Genomic DNA, 25,678 nt, shown 5'->3' with positions numbered 1-25,678 from the left:
ATTTTAAAGTAGTACTTCTGCGAGCTCTACGTTAAAATATTAGTTACTATGAGCACTACCTATTAAAAGCAAGAGCATACTTTTTTGTCATGCGTCAGATTATTTGTATTTATTATAAATGCAAGCCAATCGCCGTTCACTACGTGGTTTGATAATGCAACTTTGAAGACAACAGCATATTTCGTGCTATACATGAACGGCTGCTCATATTCTATTTGTATGAGAAATTTTATTTCGTGTTTCCTTATGGAGTGCAGTATGAAAGAAATAGCCACAGAAATTGTTCATCAAAACTCCCATGTATGATCGTCGAAAACGGATATATCTAGGCTTTAAGTAACATATTTCTAAAGTGAAAGATTGTCTTAACTTTTAAAACTTATATCGTTTACCAACAGCAATTTTTTATCAGTGTTATCTACATTTTACTTTATAAAACTAAGAAAATCACAAAAATTTCCTAGGTACTTAACACATACTTCCGTTGTCAGGAATTTATCGATTGTAGATCAATATTTTATCAAAGGAAACTAATTATTTAATAATTAATAATACAGCACCGTTAATGAAAATTTCCCCCACTGCTAGGAATTTAAAGCGATGTAATTAAGGAAAAGTTAAGTATCGTTTACTAGACGCATAATGTTTAGTGACAACAGGGTTTAAGCCTTTTAGATATTTATAACATCTTTGCAAAATTAATGGCGCAGGCTTTTAGGATGTTATCAGCGTATATCGGCTAGTTTACAAGTTTAATGACAGCCAATAACGATAATTATAGCTGCATACTAGTAAGAAATATAGTGCATTTTGTATCAGAAGCATGCGACAAGACAACACATAGTGTTCGTTTTAGTACTAGAATTGTAAATGTTTGTAAACGAGAATATTATGCAACTTCAGTTTTCATAAATACCAGCAATAATATGCACAATTTATAGAACATTGTTCCGTACAATTCTAATTAGCGGGCTATTCATATTCGGTTGACTTATTTATATTTCTTTACGGAAAAAAAATATTGAAAGTTAGTTTCTTGTTTTAAATTTTACTTTGGTTTAAAATTATTTTTTAAATTATAAGTTTATTACACACTGAAGTAAAAACTTTAATAATGTATATTATACTAGCAGCTTCGCTGCCAGCCCTCATCTGGCTATTAAATGTACCGGAAAAATGGAAGGGAATACCAAACGTCAAATTTAAAAACTGCGTAGAATTTTACTCTGCAGAAAAACTTCATAAAAAAAATGTTATTACGTATAACAAAATTACAATGAAATAAGCAATATCCCTTAATACAAATGTTAATTATCCTAATAAAAAATTAACCAACTTTCCGTTGAAGGAAAACAAATCATGCAAAACTTTTCAATATCTTACAGTGAAATAAACAAAAATTAACATGAAAGCAACTCAAAAAACATAAAATTCCGCGCAGAATTTTACTCTGAAGAACAACTTTATCAAAAAAATCAATAAAAATGTATTATATATATATATATATATAAATGACAATGAAATATGCCAATCTCTTAAAAAAACAGTGACATAAGAAATACGATGAAAAATTGCTGCCAAATTCATATTTCTAAAAGAATGAAACTATTCAAAATGATGCGATTTCATCAAAAATCTATCAACAACAATAAGAAAGGAAAATTGTTGCCAAAATCACATTTTTGAAGATGTGAGAAGTGTACTCGGAAGCTTCATTTAAAAAAAATTTTTTAAATATAAAATATTATCATTTTTCCAAAATTCTTTTTGTAAAAGCAGTCGCAAGGATGTAAGTTTAACGTGTCCATAAATCAAAGAAAAGTAAACTGTACTTTTTTAAAAATAAACTTTTTTAGAAAAAATCCCGTTGAAAAGGTGTTAATCTCCCTTTGTTAAATAAATTCGTATTTAATCGATTTATAGAAAGACGAAATTTATTGACCGTCGTTTCTATTTCGAAGATGAGAATGATGACACTATAAAGCCATACTTTTCATTGTTTCTAAGAAATGGATAGTTTGAATCAATTAATCTTTCCCAAATGGAAAAGTACTAATGTACCTGTTATAATAGATGATGTGTTGCGGTGCTAAATGTAAAAATGAAATAGAATTTAGTGTAGTGAATTAGAATCACTTAAGCACCAAAAATAGTCACATGGCGTTTTTTGAATTAAAGAATCAACAAATGTAAATCAAAAGAATTGCTTACTTAGTAAATCGTGTTGTGTAGTAATAACCCATAAATACTTACTAACGTGCAGATCAAAATGTGTGATCTAAAAGGAAATGCGAAATCAAAGTACTTACCCCAAAGTATGACAACTGTATGTTACCAAATCAATTATATTTTATTCTTCATCTTTGATATTGAAATAAGCATTAATATCAATAAAATTATCAACCAGACAGACGTATAAATTTGAACATCAAGCACGAGTGACGGGCATCACCAGAATTAATGTTGCACTCAGAATAAAGTCAATCTTTCTCCATCGGCTCGAAACAAATTTTTTTTTGTAAAAGGAACAATCAAATTTGGATGGCAGTCATTAAGCGTACTTGATTAATCATGATATTTCTGCTTTTTCTTCTTTAAATCAGGAAATTTCAGATCTCACAAACACGTGCGCGCGAAGAGTTCTCGAAAGGAGGAAGAAGCTGAACAAAAATTATTTTCTGCAAAGATGTACAGGAAACAGGAGTAATTATTTTCTTGAATCTTCACGTAAAAATCTCACTAAAAAGGATTTTCATGTATAGCAGACAGCACCGAAGGAACAGCAAAGAGAAGCAGGAAAAATGGCATATCGCATCGGCCAGGACAGACCGAAGCCCGTCCTACACCCTCAAACGCCAGCAGCAGAAGCGCCAGAAACCGGTTATTGCAATCTTTTTCGTGTTGTCCTTGAACGGTTGCGGTTAGCACACCTGACGCTGAATAATGTGGAGGCTTGCCTGCATAATACCTAAGGTTTTGTAAGTTTAACTTGTACCATTTAGCCGTATCTCAAAAGTTTCAGAATGTCCTCGTAATTGTTCTGAATACCTGCAGATTATATTCACGCTGTGTTAATTTGCTTCCGAGCTTTTCAGAGGCCTTAAAGCTGGAAATTGAGAACATTCCTCACAAGTATTTCTGTTTTATGGTATCCAGCACATCAGCCCGTTAATCTGAAGCTTTAGATCCAATTCCTAGAAAGATTACTGTGAATTTTCAATATTTACCTCTTCCTTAATACATTAATATTTGTATAACATCTAACATCTGTCAAATCTGGATTAGAGTGAAACTTTTTTAAAGGAATCCATTAAACATTCATTGGGAAATTACTGTCAACTTCTGTTACCTAATAATGTAGTATTAAAAAATGATAATTTGCGCAGAACAGGAAATTCTGGATTAAATATTGGACTATAGGTTTTTCAGAGCCGGAAATGTAGAACTTTTAGCTGTACCTTGCCAAAATTCGATCCACGGAAATCCCCGTTTGCTATTCTGACGTGCTAACAACTTACGTCATGGAATCATCCAAGGGAGAATGCGATGATTCCTTAAGAAATCTATAATTTTGTAAGGGAAAGTTAGTTCTGTAGTTGAAGGCTAAGAAATATTTTGTTGGTTATGTGGATTTTATCAAATGTTTTTCTTTGAAATGTTATAAGGTTATGAGTCAGGCCTATTAAAATAAGTTCTGAAATGTATGAGACAGGAATGAAACGTATCTTGCCCGAAAGATGCAAAATTATTTTTGTGGCTTTCCAATTATATAACTCATTTGCAAATGGAAAGTTTCTGTGCTAATAAAATCTTTGCAACTTTATTTATTTTCTTTTGGGTTTACTACACCCAGAAAATTAATGAATAAAAAGAAAACATTGCAGTTTTAAATTATTACTAATAGAACGTTTTAAGACTTACTTGGAGGAATGTAGAAACTTAAATACGTTACAGCATTAAGCGTTACATTATCTTGGTATCAATTACTTTTTTCGTTGAGGGGGGGAGAGATATAACCTCAAGACAGAAATATCTGATATGAACTTGATTTAAGTTTATTTCTAAATACAAATTATATTAGGAGGAGAAATGAATTCTTGAGTATATCGCTTTCACACTGCTTTGATTGGCCAAAGCTTTCGAAATTTATAGATGCCTTTTATTTTATACCAAACAGTTTTTTTGTAATTCTTAGTCAGGAAACTAATTTCTTAATAGGAATTTAGACTAAGAATACTTTTACTAACTGAAAGGAGACTTTAGTTAAAAGTAATTGAAATGTATGCAATTCCATGTTCCAGACAGAGATAATAGTATTACATTTTCATAAAGAACAGTTACCATTAAATGCCTTAGTACTTTAATAAATTGTATATTCTTATCACCTGCATTTAGTGTGGTGGTTTAATACAAGCGTAATTTAAAATAATTTAATATTTGAGAATTGTCACTATGTTAATGGAAATTAAAAATGCACTGTTCGTATATCTGGCGTCATGTGCATGATACGAATTTCTGTAAATATCCTTATTCCTTTTCTTAATATGCATTTGAATGTTTTTTTTTTATTTTATAGATGTTAATTTTATTTCAAAATGTATTAATCATAATGTAGTTCTTACCTGTGAAAGATTTTATCTGCCTTCTTGCACTTATCTCCTTCCCTCACCTTTCCGCTTTTTGAGCAATGCATAAATTATGGTAATATTTATATGTATCTTTTCTGCAAATGTTTTGAGCTGTTAATTAAACTTATTGAAGCATAAAGTATTTAGAATGAGTTAGAAGTAAAAATTGAATACATTTTTGCTCTTTTTTGTTTGTTGTTTATAGGTGACGATATTTGGAGCAGACTCAGGTGCAGCATCCATCTTAGCTCTCAGAGCTTCTGAAGCCGCCCGAGACCTTTTCCGCACAGCCTGGCTTCTGGGACCCACCATTACTTTCAATCGAACTTTCGAGGAGCTTTCACAGCACAATCGAGCCTTCTTTCTCGCCCGTAGTGGATGCACAAACGCTACTTGCCTACGTCATATGTCCGCTCGAGATGTGGCAGACACGTATCTTTGGAAAGATGAGCCATCTTTTCGCATCCGAGATCAGAATGATCTGCCAATAGTAGGGATTTATCCAGATCAGCTCATTGCTTTAGACGGTGAGTTTTTTCGTTTTTTTTTTTTTTTTTTTTTTTTTTTTTTTTTTTTTTTTTCCATCATTTAGACGTCATAAGGTATACAGAAGGTTTCAAAAACTCCACAACTAAGCAATTTTGCAAACACTAGTCAAAGGCCGCATCTTCAATGAAAAGAGCCAAATAAGATATGATTCTGTGTACTACAGTTTTGTTCACTTGACACTTTCTTTTCAGTTCTTTCATAGAAACTTCCGTCTAGCCCGTGTAAAAATTTCTGATCAATAAGCCTTTGTTCATAGCAGTTATAAAATGTTTAAAGATGCCGATTCCATAAAATGCAAATTTTGCCAAAAATTTTCTACTAATGAGTTAAGCCAATTTTGTGGGGTGAAGACAAGAGAGAAAAACGGTTATCTGAGTAGAATAAAAATTGTAATTTTTTAAATGCAAATAAACTGCGCTGAACTTGTTATTCTGCTACAACCAAATTTCATTGCAATAGTACCATTTTGCCAGATTAAATTATGCATACAGATCAAATAACTATTCCGAATCAATAATTAATACGACATAAAAAAGGATAATTAATGTATGTCTTCATTACCTTGATTCAATTCACCGTTTTAAGAAGCAAGGAAGGTAGCAAAATTGTAAGGTTTACTTTATATATAAGCTTAAATTTCTTATTTTCATTTTTATCACATTTATATGTTCATTTAAAATTATAGCTTAGGATTTTGCATCCAAATATTTACGTATGTAGCTGTTTTAAGACGATTTATCTAGATTCTTATATTACTGTGAGATTACCACTTATTAAGATCATACATTAAGAACGCACTAGAGCACGAGTTAATAACTAACTAATAACAAAGTTATTATAAAACTAATGAGTTAATAATAATAAAATTATTATAAAACTAATGAGATGAATGAAATTATGATTAATTGATTAATGCTGAAATGAACATATAACTGGTGATAGATGAAACTGACATAAGCATCCATAACCCCACTGGATAAGTCTTAAGTCCACAAATAGTTCCAGTTATACTGAAGTTCACAGTTGTTGCTTTTATCAGCAATCTTGGAGACAAACAAGCAAATGCTGGTGCATTTCCTATACTACGACTGGAAAATTAGAGTTACTCAAACATTAGTCGAAGATCCAGCTCTTCTAGTGTTTGCCTTGGAGGATCCGCAAGCGGTCTGCTTGCCTCAAGTAACTCCTTCGTTCCCTTCCACGTCTGGAAGCTGTCTCGGCGTTGTCTCGACTGCTCTGCGCTGCGCTGGGCTGCGGCAGATGACGTCACAACTTGTTGGGTGGAAGCAGAATCGAATGGCGTCGATGCGTATGCTTCCCACATTACTGGTTAAAAATTTAACAAAATCTACAGCAGGAGTATTATGGTTTTTATTTTATATTATTAATTCCTCTATGACGCAAACAATTACTGAAATAAAACATTAACTGTAAAATTTAGTAGCAGCAAGTAATAGTAACAAGGAATTTTTTTAGAATATAAAAACACAAGACATCTCGTAGTTAAAATGTGAAATTTAAATGTTTTGTATTTTAACTGAGAGATGTCTCATGTTTTATAATCAAAAATATTTTTTTGGTTGATACATTTCCTAAACTAGAAAGACTGGTATGTAACTAAGCGCGTATTTAAGATAATTTCATTTAGATTTGCAACTGTTTTGAAATTTAGTTCAGTTTACACACTATGAATATACAAATAACTTGGTCTATTCACAGCATTTCATAGCTATAACTGAAATGCGAATTGATTCGAAAATTTGTAGATAGATAATTCAAAGGATACGCTCAAAGATTCCGGGGTATAAAGTTTAAAAAGTTTCGCTAGGGGGCGCATCACCTCGAAATACAAACAAGGTACAAGTTCCAATACAATCACCATTTATTTGTTGAAGAATTTTTAGGGATGTAAAGCGTATTTTTCAATGTGCGCCCCTTCACTAAAATAATAAAATGTGTAAGAGTTGAACAGTGTGTTCGACACCTGACCGAAGCTGGCCGCCAGTGATCTTTTGTGCATGCAATGTTACATCGTCCTTGAAGACAACCAAAGTTGCGAAGAATCTCCTGATAAACCATGCTCTTTAAATGGCCCTTCAACCAAAGCTCACACGGCATTAGATCGCTGAACTAAAAGTGGAAAATGAGCGGCTAATCAATCTGCCATCGCTTCACAAAATCTCTGCACACAGAGTCAATTATATGAAGGAGCATTATCCTACATAAAAAAGTTAAGGCAACACATTCCTAAAATTGAGGTAAGACAAGCATGTCACGATATCTTAAAGCCGTACAGAACTGTGTGAAAATCACGTGGATTTTGCATAGCCCAGATTCTGGATGTTCACCGTTCTTTTGAGATAAAAATGTGCCTCGTATCTCCGTAGGATATTCCATGGCCAGGAGTCATCAAATTCTGTTCGGGTCAGAAAAGTCAGTGCAAACGAAGAGACTGTCAGTGTCAGTAACAAGCAGTTGCTGGTTGTAGCTAATCTTATACTGAAAAATGCAATATTTTTCTCAATATCTTTCCCGCCTTTCATACGATGCGTTTATTGTCACGATACTACATATGCACTACTGACGCAATGATCATTCGTCAGTTGCTGCTCGACAGGAGTACTCAAGTTGAACTGTGGTTTTCATAACTGTCATTCTATGAGTGCAGGATACAAAAGCTAGTACCCGGACTTAGTAAATGCTTGCTCAGTGTGATAACTAATAGCGATAAATACCGGCAAATAAAGAATGTAACAATACGTAACTTGCAATAATGTTTTATCAGCTGTAAATTATACAATTTTATCTTTTTTAGTCCACAAATTAGACGATAATTCTAAACATTGCATAGACACAGTGACTTTACGACAGAAATTGCCAATTACGACAGAAACGTACAAACTGTGTAAAAAACCCTTTAATTTAACTCAGATAAACTTTTAATAGAAGGTACTGCTCATGCTTTACAGAAACAGCCAGCATTCACTTTCGAACGCTAAGCCCACTTAATTTGTATTTCTGGGAGAGTCAGTGGAAAGAAGAGAAATAGGGGATTGACCTAACCCTTTAACTGTCAAGTTATTTTGATGATTTGGGTACACAAATTGTCAAATTTTTTTATTGCAAAAATCAAATGTTTAGTAAAAAATAAAATATACTTAAGTAGTTAAAAATTGATATTTTGAAGTACATGGGTAAAATTTTTAAAGTTTTGTAGTCACTGCATATTTGCTTGACGCGGCTGCCACTCAACATGGCAGTTGTGAAGTTCGCTTCTAGTGGATCATTATTTTCTAAAAATGAAAAAAATTAATTATTTTCTAAAAAATAAATAAATAAAAGTGAATACCAATTAGTAGTTCAGTAATTCAGTCTTGTGTGGTACAACTGGAAACACTTTTCCAAGCATAAACCAACTCCACAATCACTACACCAGAATTGTGTTTCCTTCCTTATCTTTTTCCCATTTTTATCCTTTTTCGAACAACACACTTTGCACTGCCTTTTAGGCTCGCAGGAGCAGGAGGAATATAGGATATAAAATTTCGTTCTGTAAGACGGGCAGGGTTATCTATTGTAGGTGGTCTGCCAACATTCTTTTGCCCAAAAGCTGCATCATCATATTTATGTAAAAGCTCTTCTACAACTTAAATTCGAAATTCTGAAAATGTAATACGTTTCTCAACTACATTTTTATAGAGCAAATATGAGTTCCAGAGTACCTTGTCTAGTAAATGTAAAAATATCTTTTTATAATATTTTTTCTGACGTTTTCGGATTGTTGGATAAAAGGATATTTCCTAATCACAGCGATCTACACCACCCATAGTTAGACTGTAATTAGAAACAATCTTCGGCTTGAGTATATCTCCATTCTTTTTTATTTTGAGGCTGACCATGGAAGTATCATGAATACTGCTCATCAAACACACATCCTTCATCTTCGGTTGAAGAATCTAAATCATCTATATAATGTTTCAAAGAACTGGACGTCATTTTACAACAAAAAGATCCCATACACTTTGAACCAAAAAACTTATAACCTCTAACCTTTGAAATCTTCAGTAAAGTGCTGTCATCTATCGAACTGAGCGCACATTAACTTTTCCCGAGATACAGTCGGGTTTCACAAAGAGATGAAGTCGAAATAAACGTCTCCCGGTATATATTCGGGTATAACAATACAATGCACTCAAAAAAAAATTACCCCGAGTAATACTCGGGCGTGACATTTTCGAACACCAGCGCTGTGCCCGAGATTATCTCGGGCATGACAGTTAAAAGGCTAAATATTGTCAAATAATATCATCCGTCGCATAGTTACGCAGAAAATTATCAAACGTAGTATTAATTAGATAACCCTTCTAATAAATTAGTTAATCTTCAATAACTATTAATAATGCCATTAATTATCTTATCCTTTTTATTTCATATCCATATTTTCTTTTATCTATTAAAAAACATTATTGTTCGTAAACCCTCTATCAGTTCGATTTAAAGTTCGAAACTATCCCCATTTCTTGCAACATCATAACGACAAATTTAAAGTAAAAATACAGAATACTTTGACATCTATTGATTCCAAACCACGTACAGTGGAGTCTGAAGGCGTAGAGAAATATGACTATAAAAGAGAAGAACCTTGCTCTGTTGTGGTAATGGAAACTTTCCAGAGGTTTTAACACACACAAGCGTTAAATCCATAATGCATGAACTAAATATGAATGAAGAGTGCTATGCTGTGAACCAAAACAACAAAGTAGTATTTTTTTTCCTTAGTTCTTAGAGAAAGAATAAGAAAATAAGGTGTATATATACTTGTAAGAAGCATACTTTACTTTTTATACGTTCGGTGTTATAAATAACTATGAGCAACTGCAAATTCCTGCAGTATTTCGGAAACACTAGGAATTCGGAATATGTTCTAAATTCTGCTGCTTCAGCAATAGTGTTTCAAGCAAATCTGTATTATGTGTGTGTTTCTAAAGCAGTTTTATATGAAAAGGAAATATGTCTCAGAAAGAAAAAAAAATGTTTTATCAAAGACTTGGCAGCTGTGAGCAGGGGCATTTCCAACTGACTAAATTGTATTCGTTTGACATTCAATCACATTAAGACACAATAACACGCCGAATAAATACTAATTCAGATGTCAAACAACAAAAAATCAGCGTTATATTTACAAAATTTTCACAGGACTAGTTTCGATGGTTTTACCGACCCACCATCTTCAGCTGCAAAACCGCAAATGAACAAGATAGGAAATAATGATTAGATAAGATAAGAAAGCCTGGACAAGAATAAGCAAGTGGCGCCATCTGTTGGTGAAACTAGAACTAAAACATAATTTCTTTAAAGGCCGAAGGCAAATTTGGATTGGAATTAGGATCGTTAACTAGAACAGAAAGATTTTTATGAATGTGAAATGCCTCTAGAAAATCCAGTTCTCCAATGGAAGATGTTTTTTGAATAATTTTGGCAGCAGAAAAACTGAAAGTGTGGTTCATCATTATTTCCTATCTTGTTCATTTGCGGTTTTGCAGCTGAAGATGGTGGTTCGGTAAAACCATCGAAACTAGTCCAGTGAAAATTTTGTAAATATAACGCTGATGTTTGTTGTTTGACTTCTGAATTAGTATTCAATCACATATTCTCTAGCAGGGCATAAAATTTTAATCGAATGTGGACAGAATGAGCTTTTGGTAAAAATGGCCATCGCTAATGAAGCCTTAGTTAAGTTTCACAATAAATCTACTGCTCTAAATTGCTTGAGTTGAAAAATACATAATTACTTACATTAGTTTGTGAAAAGTATGTGGCTTCTTTGGAGTACAGAAACGTGAAAAATTCACTGTCCTGCCCCGGAATTCGAATTTCTGCTTCCAAATGCTAGCTAGATGTGCTATCGTTTGTGCCACGACAGAACGTACTTTGATATGCAATAACTCTTTACCTTCTGCCTCATCTAAACGGTGACTGGCGAGAGGCACGAGACCTATCCAACAAGACCCAGCTGTTCCACCAAATTTTAGCTTGGGTGACATTGGAATACATTTTGATTCAATTTAAGAAATACGTTTTAATTAAAATAAGTCTTACAACTTTATCAGCTTTAGAGCAGCGAAACAAGTTATTAAAGGTTTATATTACCGTTTGATTTTCGACTGCATTTTATTACATAATTCTCAATGTTGTTCATTTTATATTCATAATGCTTTTTTTTTTTTTCTATTTTTGCCATCAGCAGAGAAATGACATTTTACTCAAATTTATTCAACATTGTAATTAACATGTTGTTTCGCCATATGTTTAAATATAACCTACCCTTAACAACTGGTTTTCCTTTCACCTGTTGTTTCATCTTGAAGTTGCTAAATTATTTTCAAAATCCATCATTTTACATTCAATTAAAAGAAATTAATTCTGAAACTGATATTATAAAGTGTTTCTCTGGAGAAACTGAAAATCTAAATGAAAAGAACTGAAGAAATTTTCTTTACCGTAAAAACAAGTGTAAAATAATTCCTTTCAGAAATAAAGTAAGCAGTTCAGAAGTGCGGAGCTTTCTTTCGAAAATTTCCGCATTGTCATCTTATAAACTTTACTGGTAGTCATACTGAGAGGTGATAAATTTCTGAGAAAGAAGTCTAAATTTTTATTAAATAATTTTAAATAAAATACCATGAAATGCCTCATTTTTAAATTAATTATACTGTTATTAATTTTGTATATATGTAAATAATTATAGTGAAATTTTAAGTAAAATTGTGATATTTCTAGTATAATGTAACATAAAATGCCTTTGATGCCTATATGTAACTTTTATCCAGCCCTTACATGCAATTTTAACCGTATATGTCAACTCTTAATTTCGAGAAATGGAAGGTACTAGAGATTTCTCGGATGTCAGGGGAAAACTATGTAAGCCCAGAGAAAGTACCAATTCTTAGTTTTTAGTTCAGAGTTAGATCTCCGTGCGAGCTTCGTTCTTTACATGCGCTTTGCATTGCGGTGTGTTTAACGCTGTTAGTATAGTTCGACCGCCTCATCCGCGACCATGAGCGCAAACACGCATGCACCGTTAGGACTGAACTATTCTCAAAATAGGGTGGAAAGATGGGGACTTTCTTTCTTTCCAGCATAGCTCTTTCCGGAGAAGAGAAGACCTTTTACATCGCAGCAAGTAATACCGCCCCTTTTGAACGAGTCTAAGTGTTTTGGCAGAATGCCAACCAGAGTTCCACTTGAGACAGTCGAACTATAGTTGGAAGGGATGGAAGGGATAACTACCGATTGTGATCTGTCACACTGAGAAGAGCAGTGCTAGTACTTTTGTGGAAAACGTTTTCTTTTGTGTAAATAAATTTTATCAAGCTGTCGTCAGTTCTGTGTGCGTTCAATGCATTATGAACCCGTACGCACGCAGTAATACATAGGTGATGAAATTCGAAAACGAATAACATGCTGCTTAGTTGCTTAGTTTTTCTTTACAAAAAAGTATCAAAATAACTTAAGACATTAAAATTAAAATTAATTATTAAAATTCTTTTGCTATTTATCGAAATGCATCCGATAGCTATGGCATATTTTCATTCATAATATTAATAAACATTTTATCACATGGTAGTGTGCATTAAAATTATTTTCAAAATGTATATAAAAAGTAAATTTAATTAAATTTTATATGAAATTGAATTACAAATTATTAAACTTAAATAATTCTCTTGCAGCAATGGCGCAAGAGAATTATTTAAATTTAATTTAGCTTTACTATATTCTTTTAATATTTAATATTTTTAATATTTAGTTATATAATTTTTAATATTTTTAATATTTAGCTTTACTATATTCTTTTACTATATTCTTGCATATTATGCATTTTTAAGACGTATATTACCTAATATATATCTTATTTATAAGAAAATGCTATAACGTTTTAATACCAGATATGGGATTTTACTTGATCTGGAGATATTTACCCAAACAGACGTGAAGCAGTTTACCGTTATGTCTAACTACAAGGCGTAAAAATGTTTAAATAAACTCTTTTATTTAAACTGACTTTAGAACATAATTTCACTTTCTGTATTAATAAAATAAACCACAGCTTGTTGTGGTGCAATTAAAAGAACAGTTAAATTCAAGTTAAAACATGGTCAGCGCAATTAAGACTCTGCAATTTAAATATATTCGAAGTTGGCTCAGTAACTCAAAATCAAGGCAACGACATACGCAAAGTCAAATAATTACAACTATCAGAGGTAGCAGGAACTAAACGTAGCGTGCACACGCAGACCAAAAACACGCTTTGTATTAAAATCCAAAAAGCCTCAGCTTAAATACTAGCTACACTTATTTGCATTCTGGAGAGAATGAAAGAAGTTATATTAAAGATTAAATCATAATAACTGTAATTTAAATAATAACACTGCACAGATGTTATTTGCATTTAAAAAGTTATTAATTTTTATCCAAAAGTGTTTCTAAAGTTATTAATTACTGCCCAGTTTAATTAAGTACGTGTCAATAAATATCTTAACACAATTTCCGTATTAACAAAATGTATACACATTTACCTAGAATAATACTATACGAATTTTGTCAGAATCCGCAAACTGACTTGTGTAAGCTAATACTGTAGTGAACTAATTATTTTTTTTCTAATATGTTTCTGAATGTCTATCGCTCGATTCTCAAAAGTGATTAGAGTTTTACACATATTATTTTTAATTTAATATTACTAATTCGACGCATTTTATACCCACACGTAATAAATTTCGTTTTTGATACAAGTATTGTCATGTGCTACGGTTTCCTAGAGACTGCTTTAATAATTGTGCCAAGTGAATAGGAAGAATCTCAGATTTTTACTAAAATAAACAGCTGTTCATACGACAAGATATGCAGAAACTAGTAAAACGCTGAGGTCCTTAGCCCGTGAGGAATAATCGCAGACCAAAAAATTGCCTACAGAACAGTCTGCAGCACATGCTCTTAGAGTTTGAATTAACTGACGGCTTCTCTAAAGGGAAGGTAAGCTACTCAAAAACGTGGCTTCTAGGGATTTTAAGATATGTTTTCCCCAAACTTCTAGAGTGTCGCTAAAGCTGGGAATAATTTGCCAGATATCACAGCTCGATTACATAATTTTCACTAAGGATCGATTTTTGCCTATATCTCTGACTCTACTCGAACTATCTTTATAATTCAAACGACTATTGATTCGATATTAAAACCTTTGCAGCATAATACATAAAATAAACACTTGCAAATACAATAAGTAGTTATAAATTGTATTAAACGAAAATATTCTGCGCAATATTTACAAAAATAGGCACTAAATCAATAAAAACAATGTAGATAACATTACTAACACGAAGCCCTAAATTAGAAAACAAATATTTACGAAATTTTCAACATCATAGTTGTAATTTATATTCTCTAATTTCAAGTTAAATGTTTTATTTAAAATATTGCATTTATAAGCTTTTGACCATAGTACACACTTTTTTTTAGCATAAATTTAGGTATTTTGCATAATGAAACTCGAAAGGCATACGAAACGAACGTGCGCCAAAGTATATATTGGCGAGAGAAAGTAAAGCTCGTGTGCAATGCAGTATATTTGATTTTCACCCTAGCTACTTGTACCTGGCCAAAGGTCTAATCCAGTAGTACTTTCTTCTCTTTCAGGTACGATAGCAAAGTATATTCCTGTTTATTTTTCTTATTTCCTAATATAGGTAAGCCTGATGATATTTAGTACTGATGATGATTCTATGCAAGTTATTCTTTTCAATACTTCAGAATTTTAATGTCCGTGAACATTATTACTTTTGTTATGCTTAAGTTAAGCAGAATTATCCTATTTTATTAAATAAAGAATTCGTAGTTAATCTTTTGACTTATGATTCTTTAATTCTGTGCTTGAGGAAACGTACTCATTACGCCTTCAGTGCTAATGCACAACCAACACTTTTAGCAGCATAAAGTTAGTGCAATATTTGTTTCCAATGGTTTATTTATGCATTGTGTGGGCGTTAAAATGCATGCTAAATTTTTCCACAGCACAGTGCTTTTCCATAAAAATATGCTTTAAAGGATCATAAAAATGGATGGGTATCCTCATTCTAGAACATATTTTCTTCCCTTATTCTAAAAGGGAGTAATTTTATGGGCTTCGAGGAAGTATCTCCCATACTATTTACTTGATTTATAGACCCTCAGATCATAAATGAAGAGCAGGTAAGATTTCTGAGGAAAGGTCTGAGCTTGCATCTCATGCGTGGCCAGACGTACTACATGAAACGAGTTCCTTTCCGTGATGTATGTTCTCGTTTTAGATCGTGTATGAGTCAAAAATGATTAAGCACATTTCTTATTTTTTGGAAGATGGAGGCCATGAAATGTTCATATCTTTATTCCAAGAACGTTATGTTGGATTAATTTTGAATTTATGATTCTGGTACCATTGAACTCCTAATCTTTCGATCCTTTAAATGAGCATTTTTAAATTGCTTCACGCAAACTTACATATCTCTAATATTTCGTTGCTTATCTGTGAAATATGGAAAGAAAACATTGATGTAATTTAGTGCTAAAGATTAAAACAGTTATTCTTGTAATTTTATAATTTTACTAATGTTTTCGTGTTCTCGACAGCAGAAGGGAAAAGTGTACATGTCCCAATTAATTATTTATTATCACAAATCAGGTGCCTAATTTATTGTGGTAAAGCAGATATAACATTTGCTTAATTAAGGTATTTTAAGGGAGTACTTTTTGAAGAAAACGCCTGATCTCTCTTACCTTTGTGCATCAGTTTAGTGAACAGAATGTAAAGTTCTTAAATTTCGAATATCGTAAAAAATAGTACATGAGACATAGAGATATCATTTTACGGAAAATTGCTTTTGAAATGTGAAAAATTAGTTGTCATAACTCTTAATCAAAAGCTTTTGTTTAATAGAAGAAGACGATTAACTGCACAGAAATTCTATTCACACACAAAAGCTATTTTACGAAACGAAAATTTAGATACCAGAGTAATAAATGCTACCAATTATTGTTTGTCAGCTTTACTGAAATTAGTTATAAAAATCATTCCTCAAACTTTATAAACCCACTGTATAAATTAAATGAGTAAAATGAAATGAGCCTGTCGAAGAAAATGAATGCTAAGTTTTATTCATAAGACAGTGTATTATTTAAGCTTCTAAAATTTTACGATTTCTCCTTTCATTTATTATATATGGAAACACGCTTCATGAATGAATTTAGTGCGACTAGCTGAATGCATTATTTCATGCTCTAAATACGCAAATAAAAATAACAACATACATTCGTAATGAAAAAGAATATAGTGTATATGTTACGGTGAAGCACCGAAATCTGGAGAATGTCGACTTTCACTGGTGAATGTCAACATTCACATAGTCGCTTGGTGTATGTCCGAAATATTTTCCAAATACTCTTGTTTCTGACTTACACCGGTGAATGTCGACATTCACCATGTACTAATGGTGAATGTTGAACATATAACAATATTATATTTCCTTCTCCGTAATTCATTCGCGAAAAAACGCACTTGAGACTCAGAATAAGAAGTTAAGAATATAAGAACTTAAAACACACAGTACATTCAAAATGAGAAAGGAAAATAATAGAAGTTATAAACTTACCAAATTATGTGATTCAAATCTTATTTATTGCAACAACTTAAACTATTATGACACTTTGAATTGCACAAGAGGACCTTGCTTTTACAACTGCATTTATTTGTGGAACACTTTCTTTTGGAATGGCAGCGTGTACATATACTCCTCTCTTTTCGACCTACACCAGAGCATATCTGTGATTGTCGACAACCGGTGAGGGTCCGAATGTACAAGAATGTAATGCAATATTCGATCTTTCACCGACGTATTTGGGGAATGTTGACATTCTCCTGTGAAAGTCGACATTCTCCAATTTCGGTATTTCACGATAATATATACATAATTCTCTAATAAAAACATTGGCATGATCAACCCAAATACCGTTTAGTCTACTATTAGCACCTTATTTTAGATTTCTTTACTGAGGAATGGATCAGTGCATGACATGTGTGCCAGCAAATCATATGAATGACGTCAGCAGCATTCAGCATTTGTAATTTTAGATGCGTTGGAAAATTAGCTGCCCTAATATATGAACTTATGACTTGAATAAAGCGCTACAAAATGTGACTATTCTTACAATAAGATATTTCATTGTTAAAAACGTCCCATGTCTTTCTGTGCATTTCTGAAGAAATTGCTTTGTTCTACACTCTATACTTTCAAATTATTAAATTTTTACTTCTCCTGTTGTTTCTAGATTGCCAAGTACCTTCTTCGCTGAAAGAGATTTTTCGTATAAATCGATTAACTTAATACTGAATGCTAGTTAATGCATATACTTTAAGAAATAAAAAAATCACATCTGACTCTTTAAGAGAAAAATCCGTAAATAATATAAATTAATTGTGTAAGGTAACAGCAACTATCAATTAAACTTTTCTTGATACATAAAAGGATTGTCTTAAATCATTAGATTTACTATAATTCTAAAACATAATGACTGTTACTAGTATACTAATTGCAGATAAACTCAGATTTATATATATATATATATTTGTGGGATGGCATCGTTCATTATAATCAGATGACGCGACAAGCTGTGAAAATAAATCTTTTACTTTTCCGATGATAAAAGGCAGACGATTCCGCCATTAAGACGATGACGCGATTCAAAGATGTTTGCTTATGAAATACGATTCCTTCTCTTCGTTTGTAAATAATCTCATCTATTTCCTTCTATGTATGTAATTACTTTGTAGTTTGTAGCAACTCTTCATGTTTCATTAAATATTCAAGTTTTACATAAATCGGACTAGTTTATTAGCCCCTAGACAGCCATATCGGAAGTAAGTTTACAAACATCATATTCCTAGACAGTAAGTACCGATGCTACAGATTTGGGTGCTCAGGCCGGGATGAGCCTAGGAAGAAGCATTATGAATATTACAAAATAAGAGATGTAAGTTTTGTTTCGATTATTTCGACATTGTTACTTCTAAGAATAGTGTTCTGTGATACTGTGAATTAAGATGACTACCTTAAATTCTATTCCTAGAATTTCAAATTCTTTAAAGACTGGGCCTACTAAGTCAATTAAACTTTTACATCAAACTGTGTTTGGAACTTTGGGTGATCGAAAAAATAGAGCTAGATTGCGTAACTTTTGTGGTTTTCCATCTGATTTTAATATTGAAGAAACAAAACAAAAATTACTTAAAACTCTTACTGCAAATGATTTTATTTCTGTGTGTAATTTGTTACATCTTAATTATGATTCAAATCGTGATAAAAACTGTGATTTAATATTGAATAGTCTTTGTGATTTTAAGCTTTTAAAATCCGAAAGTGATGACGATGATGAGTTATCTGAAAACGAAAGTGTTTATGATTCTGATAAAAATGATGATATTAATTCTGTTCGGTCAGAATCACCTCCCATAAATAACTCAGTGGATGAAAACATTATAATGCGTAGCAATATTTCCTTACATTTTCGTGATATCTTAGAAACTGTTTCTGAATTTAATGGCACTGATACATATCCAGTTGAATCCTTCATTGGTGATTTAGAAGAATCTTTTAAATTATTTAAGTTATCGGAATTACAGAAAATTGTGTTTGCTAAAAATTTGCTTACTGGTTCTGCTAAAGTATTTATTCGGTCTTTGAAAGGTATAATATCATGGGACAAGTTAAAAGAAAATCTTTTATCTGAATTTGGTTCTAAAATAAACAGTGCACAACTTCATAATTTGTTACAGAAACGACACTTAAAACCTGGTGAATCACTTTCCGAATATTTAATTGCCATGCGTGAAATAGCCAGTCGCGGTTCTGTTGATGATTCATCAATTCTTGATTATGTAATCAATGGGATACCAGATCATAGTAGTAACAAAATTGTTTTGTACGGTTGTAAAACTATTTCTGAATTCAAAGAGAAATTAAAAATTTATGAGAAAATTCGCGTTCCAGATACGAAGAATAAGGGTTATTCAAGTACTAACACACAAAATAAAACACGCGCTGTACCTAGTAAGATTAAAGAGCCAAGGTGTTATAATTGCGGAAATTTAGGTCATAAGTCTAATTTTTGTAACAATAAGAGTAAAGGATTTAAGTGTTTTAAATGCAATTTGTTCGGACACAAGGCCATAGATTGTTCGAAAACATCATCTAAAAATATCCAAGATGCCAAAGCTGTTACTCCGATAACTCAGACTTGTCAGAAAGAAATGCATAAAATTGTTAATTTGGGTAATTTTCAAATTGATGCTTTAATAGATACTGGTAGTCAGGTAACGTTAATCCGAGAAGATATACATAAGAAGATAGGTTCTCCTGAACTTAAGTCGGCAGATCTACAGTTAACGGGGTTTGCTAATGGAAAAATTAAGCCTATAGGAAGATTTGAAGGTGAATTCGAAATTGATGGTTCTTCATTTCGATCAAATATTTGTGTTATCGCAGAAAACGAAATGTTTTTACAAGCGATCATTGGTACTGATATTATAAGGCAAGGGGAATTAACTGTAAATAAAAAAAAAAAAGTCGAAATTAGAAAATTGCAACCTGAAAACTATTTGATGTGCATTCGTGATATTTATAATGACGAGGAAATTGATTTAAGCCATATCAAAGACGGAGTACATAGAAATGAAATACTACACTTAGTAAGGAATTATGAGCCGAATAAAATAAAAACATCAGGCCTGAAGATGCGAATAGTGCTGACAGATCAACTTCCAGTTTATTGCTCGCCGCGACGCTTTCCCCCAGCTGAGCAGCGTGAAATTGATTAACAGATTTCGGAGTGGTTGGAGAAACAAATCATTAAACAAAGCTGTTCTGATTACGCAAGTAATATCGTGCTAAGTAGGAAAAAATGTGGCTCATGGAGACTTTGTGTGGATTATCGGCGCCTGAATAAAAAAATAATTCGCGATCGCTTTCCTCTGCCATTAATTGATGATGTTATTGATAAATTACAAGCAGCAATGGTATTTACAACACTAGATTTAAAGAACGGATTTTTTCATGTTGAAGTGGACGAAGAAAGTAGAAAATACACATCTTTCGTGACACAAAACGGACAGTATGAATTTCTGAGGGTTCCGTTCGGTCTTGCCAACAGCCCAAGTGTTTTCCAAAGATACATCTACGATATATTTCGTGATCTTTTAAAGGAGAATATTGTTGTAATCTATATGGACGACATCATTATTCCTTCCGAAAATGAAGCTCAGGGAATTCAAAAATTGAAACGCGTATTACAGACTGCATCGGAATATGGACTAGAACTAAACATTAAGAAATGTCAATTTTTGAAGCGCGAAATCGAATTTTTAGGACACAAAATTAAAGATGGGAAATTATATCCTTCTTCTTCTAAAACGAAAGCAGTAATTAACTTTCCAGAACCTAGATGTTTAAAAGATGTTCAAAGTTATTTAGGTTTAACTGGTTACTTCAGAAAATTTGTACCTAATTATTCATTAATTGCAAAACCGCTTAGTTATTTACTGAAGAAAGATTCTAAATTTAAATTCGAAACTAAAGAATTTTATGCTTTTAACGAATTGAAACGCATATTGACATCAGAACCTGTTTTGTGTATTTATAATCCGAAAGCAGAAACCGAAATACACACTGATGCTAGTGCTGACGGTTATGGTGCGGTTCTGTTACAGAAATCCTTAATTGATAATCAGATGCATCCTGTTTATTATATGAGTAGGAAAACGACAGACATTGAACGTAAATATTCGAGCTACGAATTAGAGGTTAAAGCAGTAGTAGAAGCTCTTAAAAAATTCAGGGTGTACGTATTAGGCATACCATTTAAAATCGTGACAGATTGTAATGCATTTAAACAAACTATGAGCAAGAAAGACATTTGTACTAAGGAAAATATTCATCTATCCTTAATCACAACAGGATTACCAAGAGCCAATGGACAAGTAGAGCGGTTGAATTCCATTATCATATCAGTCATTTCTAAGTTGGCTATAGATGACCCTACGAAATGGTACAAACACGTAAATGATGTCCAGCAAATAATTAATTCGACTTTTCAGAGGAGTATCAATTCGACACCTTTCGAACTTTTGTTTGGTACGAAGATAAAGACGAATAAAGACAGGAAGATTAAAGAACTAATAGAAGCTGAAATTCAGAGGGACTTTATCGAGTCTAGAGAAAATCTACGTAAAAAGGCGAAAGAGCAGATTCGGAAGATCCAGGAAGAGAATCGAAAGACTTACAATCGAAGTCGAAAACTCCCTCGTAAATACAAGATCAATGATATGGTAACTATTAAACGCACTTAACTAGGGCCAGGTATAAAGCTAAAATCCAAGTTTTTAGGTCCATACAAAATCACCAAGGTGAAGCCTAATGACACATACGACGTGGAGAAGGTTGGTTTTACGGAAGGACCGTTCAAGACTAGTACCTGTGCTGAATACCTGAAACCATGGACAGACGATCTTTGATAATGAAATACCAATTTTGATGATTCCTGATTTAGACGTTTTTCCTGACTAGACAAATTTCTCCCGATTTGACTATGGACTATTGTTTTAAAGACGTGAACTAATTTAAGAAGACTGAAGATGATGTCTAAGGATGAAATGTATGAAGCAAGACGGCTTAAAGAAGATGATTTTGAGAAGACGCATTCGAATGACGGTATCTAAGAAGACGCATTCAGAAGACGTATCCATATGATGTTTAAGAAGACGTAAATACGAAGACGAATCCAGATGAATTGTTCCAGACAACATCAAAGGAAGACGTTTGTAAAACACATGTATTCAGATATACTGTTAAAGATGAACGAACACTGAAAGAGCATTGAAGAAGAGCTAACGCCGTTATTTCTGAAGATGTTAAGATGATGAGAAAAGATGGCTGAAATAAACCATTTAAGACGACTTTTCCATCAATAGGAACTAAAAATCTTTTTTTGTTTTTGTTTTTGTTTTTTTTAAATTTTATTTTTCAGATCCCTAGATGAGATGGTGGTGCTACGAGAATGCGAGGCCGCATTCCATCAGGATGGACGAGCATTTGTGGGATGGCATCGTTCATTATAATCAGATGACGCGACAAGCTGTGAAAATAAATCTTTTACTTTTCCGATGATAGAAGACAGACGATTCCGCCATTAAGACGATGACGCGATTCAAAGATGTTTGCTTATGAAATACGATTCCTTCTCTTCGTTTGTAAATAATCTCATCTATTTCCTTCTATGTATGTAATTACTTTGTAGTTTGTAGCAACTCTTCATGTTTCATTAAATATTCAAGTTTTACATAAATCGGACTAGTTTATTAGCCCCTAGACAGCCACATCGGAAGTAAGTTTACAAACATCATATTCCTAGACAGTAAGTACCGATGCTACATATATGTAATAATAAAATTCCAAGTCAAGAAATTCCAAATAGTCAAGAACACACTTAAATTTCTAACTGTATGTTCTTTTCATTTTTAATGGCTACGGTCTCTTATTTGAAAGTACGTGGAATTAAATCCACAGCCCCGTAGTCAAGTTTTTTTCCCGCTTTTTTCTACACGTACAGTTATAGAATGTTCTGGAGATATTTAAAGCGAACTGGAATGACTGACAAGGCTGACGTCATTTCTTGGAAGCTCCGCCTTTCCAGAGGCTATAAAAGGACTCGCAAAGGAATAAGGGGTCTTTTCTTTAATGTAACGATGCAGTAAACTTCATACAAAAAGTTATTAGTAATTCTTTTTATTTACTCCGGATATCTGATTTGTAACTGCTATTTCTACTAAATAATAATAAATGGATCCTGTTTTTTCTAAACTTATCGTCTGATAATTTAAGCTACGACTACATTTATGATTCTTCAGCATTCTATTTATTCCGAACAAAAGCTGGTACATCACATATATATATAAATATATACATATATATGTATATATATATATATATATATATATATGTACAAAATATTCAAGCTTTAATTCATTTCCTTTATCATAACATCCTTCTTCACAATACAAGAAATTAAGAACTTCTCTGTGATTTCTGCCTCGCTCTAAGATAAAACACTGATAGTAACTAACATTATCATTACTTTCACGTGCCATTTAAATTACGAAAAATGATATCCATAATTAGCTGAGATGTTGTAAAAATAAACTTGCTTTATAACATTAGAATCGTAAATGCTCGGACAGTTCAGTCATAATAATTTTCCCCTCAATTAATTGCCGCAGAACCCAACTTACCCGCTTCCCAAACTCCCCCATAACAACACATATGTTTAAATTGTGAGGTTAAATTTCGCAGGCAGTATAATATTATTGAGTTCTTAGTTAGTTGCGAGCAAACACGAACTAATGACCCTTCTAGTCAAGTCCGAAATATAATTGTACGCTAACCTGCAGTCGTAAATATTTCAGTCTTGGAAGGCACATTTACTGCCCTCTCCGGCGCCCCGCTAAATCACCCTTGCGGAGTTAATGCCTTTGCCGACGCATTCACAGGAAATGGCGTTCCTCAAGATGGTATCTCGAATTGCTTATGGTTTAATGCTTACAGGTATATTTATTACGTCATTTTCTTAGAGATATGTTTATCTTTAATCCCTACATTTGTTAATGAAAAGTTTGTGGCACTTTTCCCGTTAAATACGTCACTGAAATATGATGCAATATACAATAAATGTAGAAATTGAACATTTTTTAAAGCTTTAGTAGGCAGGGATTTCAGTATTAATAAAAGTTTATTGAAAATTCTAGGTAGCAGTATATGTTTACGGCTGTATAAACGTACTATATGATTTTACTCAAGCATATTTTCAAGCCATGCTACTTGGGTTATAATTTCAATAATTAGGATAATTCAATATTTATTTCAGGTTAATTTAAATGAAAACAGGATTATTGGTTTACGATCAATGAAACAGAAATATAATTTCAGTAAAACAGGCTTCTTCTTATTTTTAAAGAAATTAACGAGGAGCAAATAGTGAACTCCATTTATTTCTGAAATTCAAATTAATACAATCAAAACAAACATCTTGCATCTGTTTAGCATTTACATACAGTGGAAAGTATAGACATGAGTATTAAACAGATGCAAGTAATTTACAAATATCTTGCATCTACTTATCACTTACATGAAGTAGAGAAACTTTGAGTACACTGCATTTTTCTAATTTCCCGTTACTTTACGTAAAAAGAAGGCACAAAATAAATACAATTATGCTTAGTTCAACGTTGAAATAGAAATTTAGTCTTTTTAAATTGGAAACCCTTATTCAATTTCATTTTATTTTGCGCATTTAACGTAAACGATTCTACATCTGCAAAGCAAGTATATATTTATCTCAGACTAAAAAGATCGCGATTTTGACGCTATCATTTAAAGATTTATAGCTTACAAAACACTGGAATTTGTATTACATAATTTATTATAGATAAGTTACCACTGGTATGCACTGCAAAGTGCCGCATTTTCTTACGTAAATAAGAGTCAGTGGAATATAGTAACATAAATACTTGAAGTAATGCTTTCTCATGAGAAAATATCTCCAGAGCTTTTTACGAAAACGCAACACTTTTTGGAACATTTTGGGGAACGACATGCTACAAGTCTTTCACAACTTCACAGGCTCAAAATTATATAGGAAACGAAGATCACTAATTGCTATTTCGTTTACTCGACACTGGACTTAACTATAACTCATTATGTTGCTCATTAGTTGAAACCGATCGTCTACCAAAGCGTGGTTCATATTCGACACATTCTCTGCCTTCCTTAAACAACTTATACTCCTCAAAATTATGGCTTTTGATAAGGTATTGTGCTCAAAGATTCTTTGAAATATTTCAAATGTTACTGGAGCAAGCATTTCAGTGCGGAAACAGATTTAATCAATGTTCAATTACATTCGCCTTTTTTTGGAAATCAGAAAAGCAAAAATTCTTTAGTAATTGAAAACGAATTTATTTGCAAGCATTAAAATTAAATGAAACATCACCAGATGTAGATGAAATTCCTGAAGACTTCTAAAGATCTTTGCCAACAATTTCTTCTAACGTGCGTATTTTAAATGGTTCATTCCCGTAACATTTTATTTTTTGTTTCAGGATAGTAGATTTTGATGGTAGATTTTTAGTGGTTTAAGGCAAGGTCGGTTTTCTTCTTCTACTCCCAAATGTATCTTCAGCTGCACTCTCTCAAAACCTGAATTCGTTAGTGTTGTTTTTCGTATTAATATTTCCAATCCGTTGTCTAAACTTCAAGGAAGATAGGAAAATGCATTGACGGCGATGATCTTGATGAAATTAAGTGTTGCCAAAATGTGGAAGGAGAGTTGGTAAATTATTTACTATTACTGAAACAATAGTAATCAAA

The 25,678-nt window shown here is 32.5% G+C and overlaps 1 protein-coding gene across 1 annotated transcript in view; it reads left to right on the top strand.

Moving 5' to 3' along the window:
- LOC118199568 (uncharacterized) overlaps nt 1-25,678 on the top strand; it is a 753,888-nt gene that overhangs the window by 580,010 nt on the left and 148,200 nt on the right. The window contains exon 7 of the mRNA XM_085818213.1: nt 4,834-5,155. Within this exon, the coding sequence (XP_085674339.1) occupies nt 4,834-5,155 (322 nt within the window). The remainder of the gene's footprint in view (nt 1-4,833; nt 5,156-25,678) is intronic.

The sequence above is a fragment of the Stegodyphus dumicola genome, chromosome 6 (assembly GCF_044657685.1).
Source record: "Stegodyphus dumicola isolate Sdum_Otavi_A_Nest chromosome 6, ASM4465768v1".
NCBI classification, from domain to species: domain Eukaryota; kingdom Metazoa; phylum Arthropoda; class Arachnida; order Araneae; family Eresidae; genus Stegodyphus; species Stegodyphus dumicola.
Note: the sequence above shows the minus strand (reverse complement) of the source record. Positions and strands in the feature narration are given on the sequence as shown.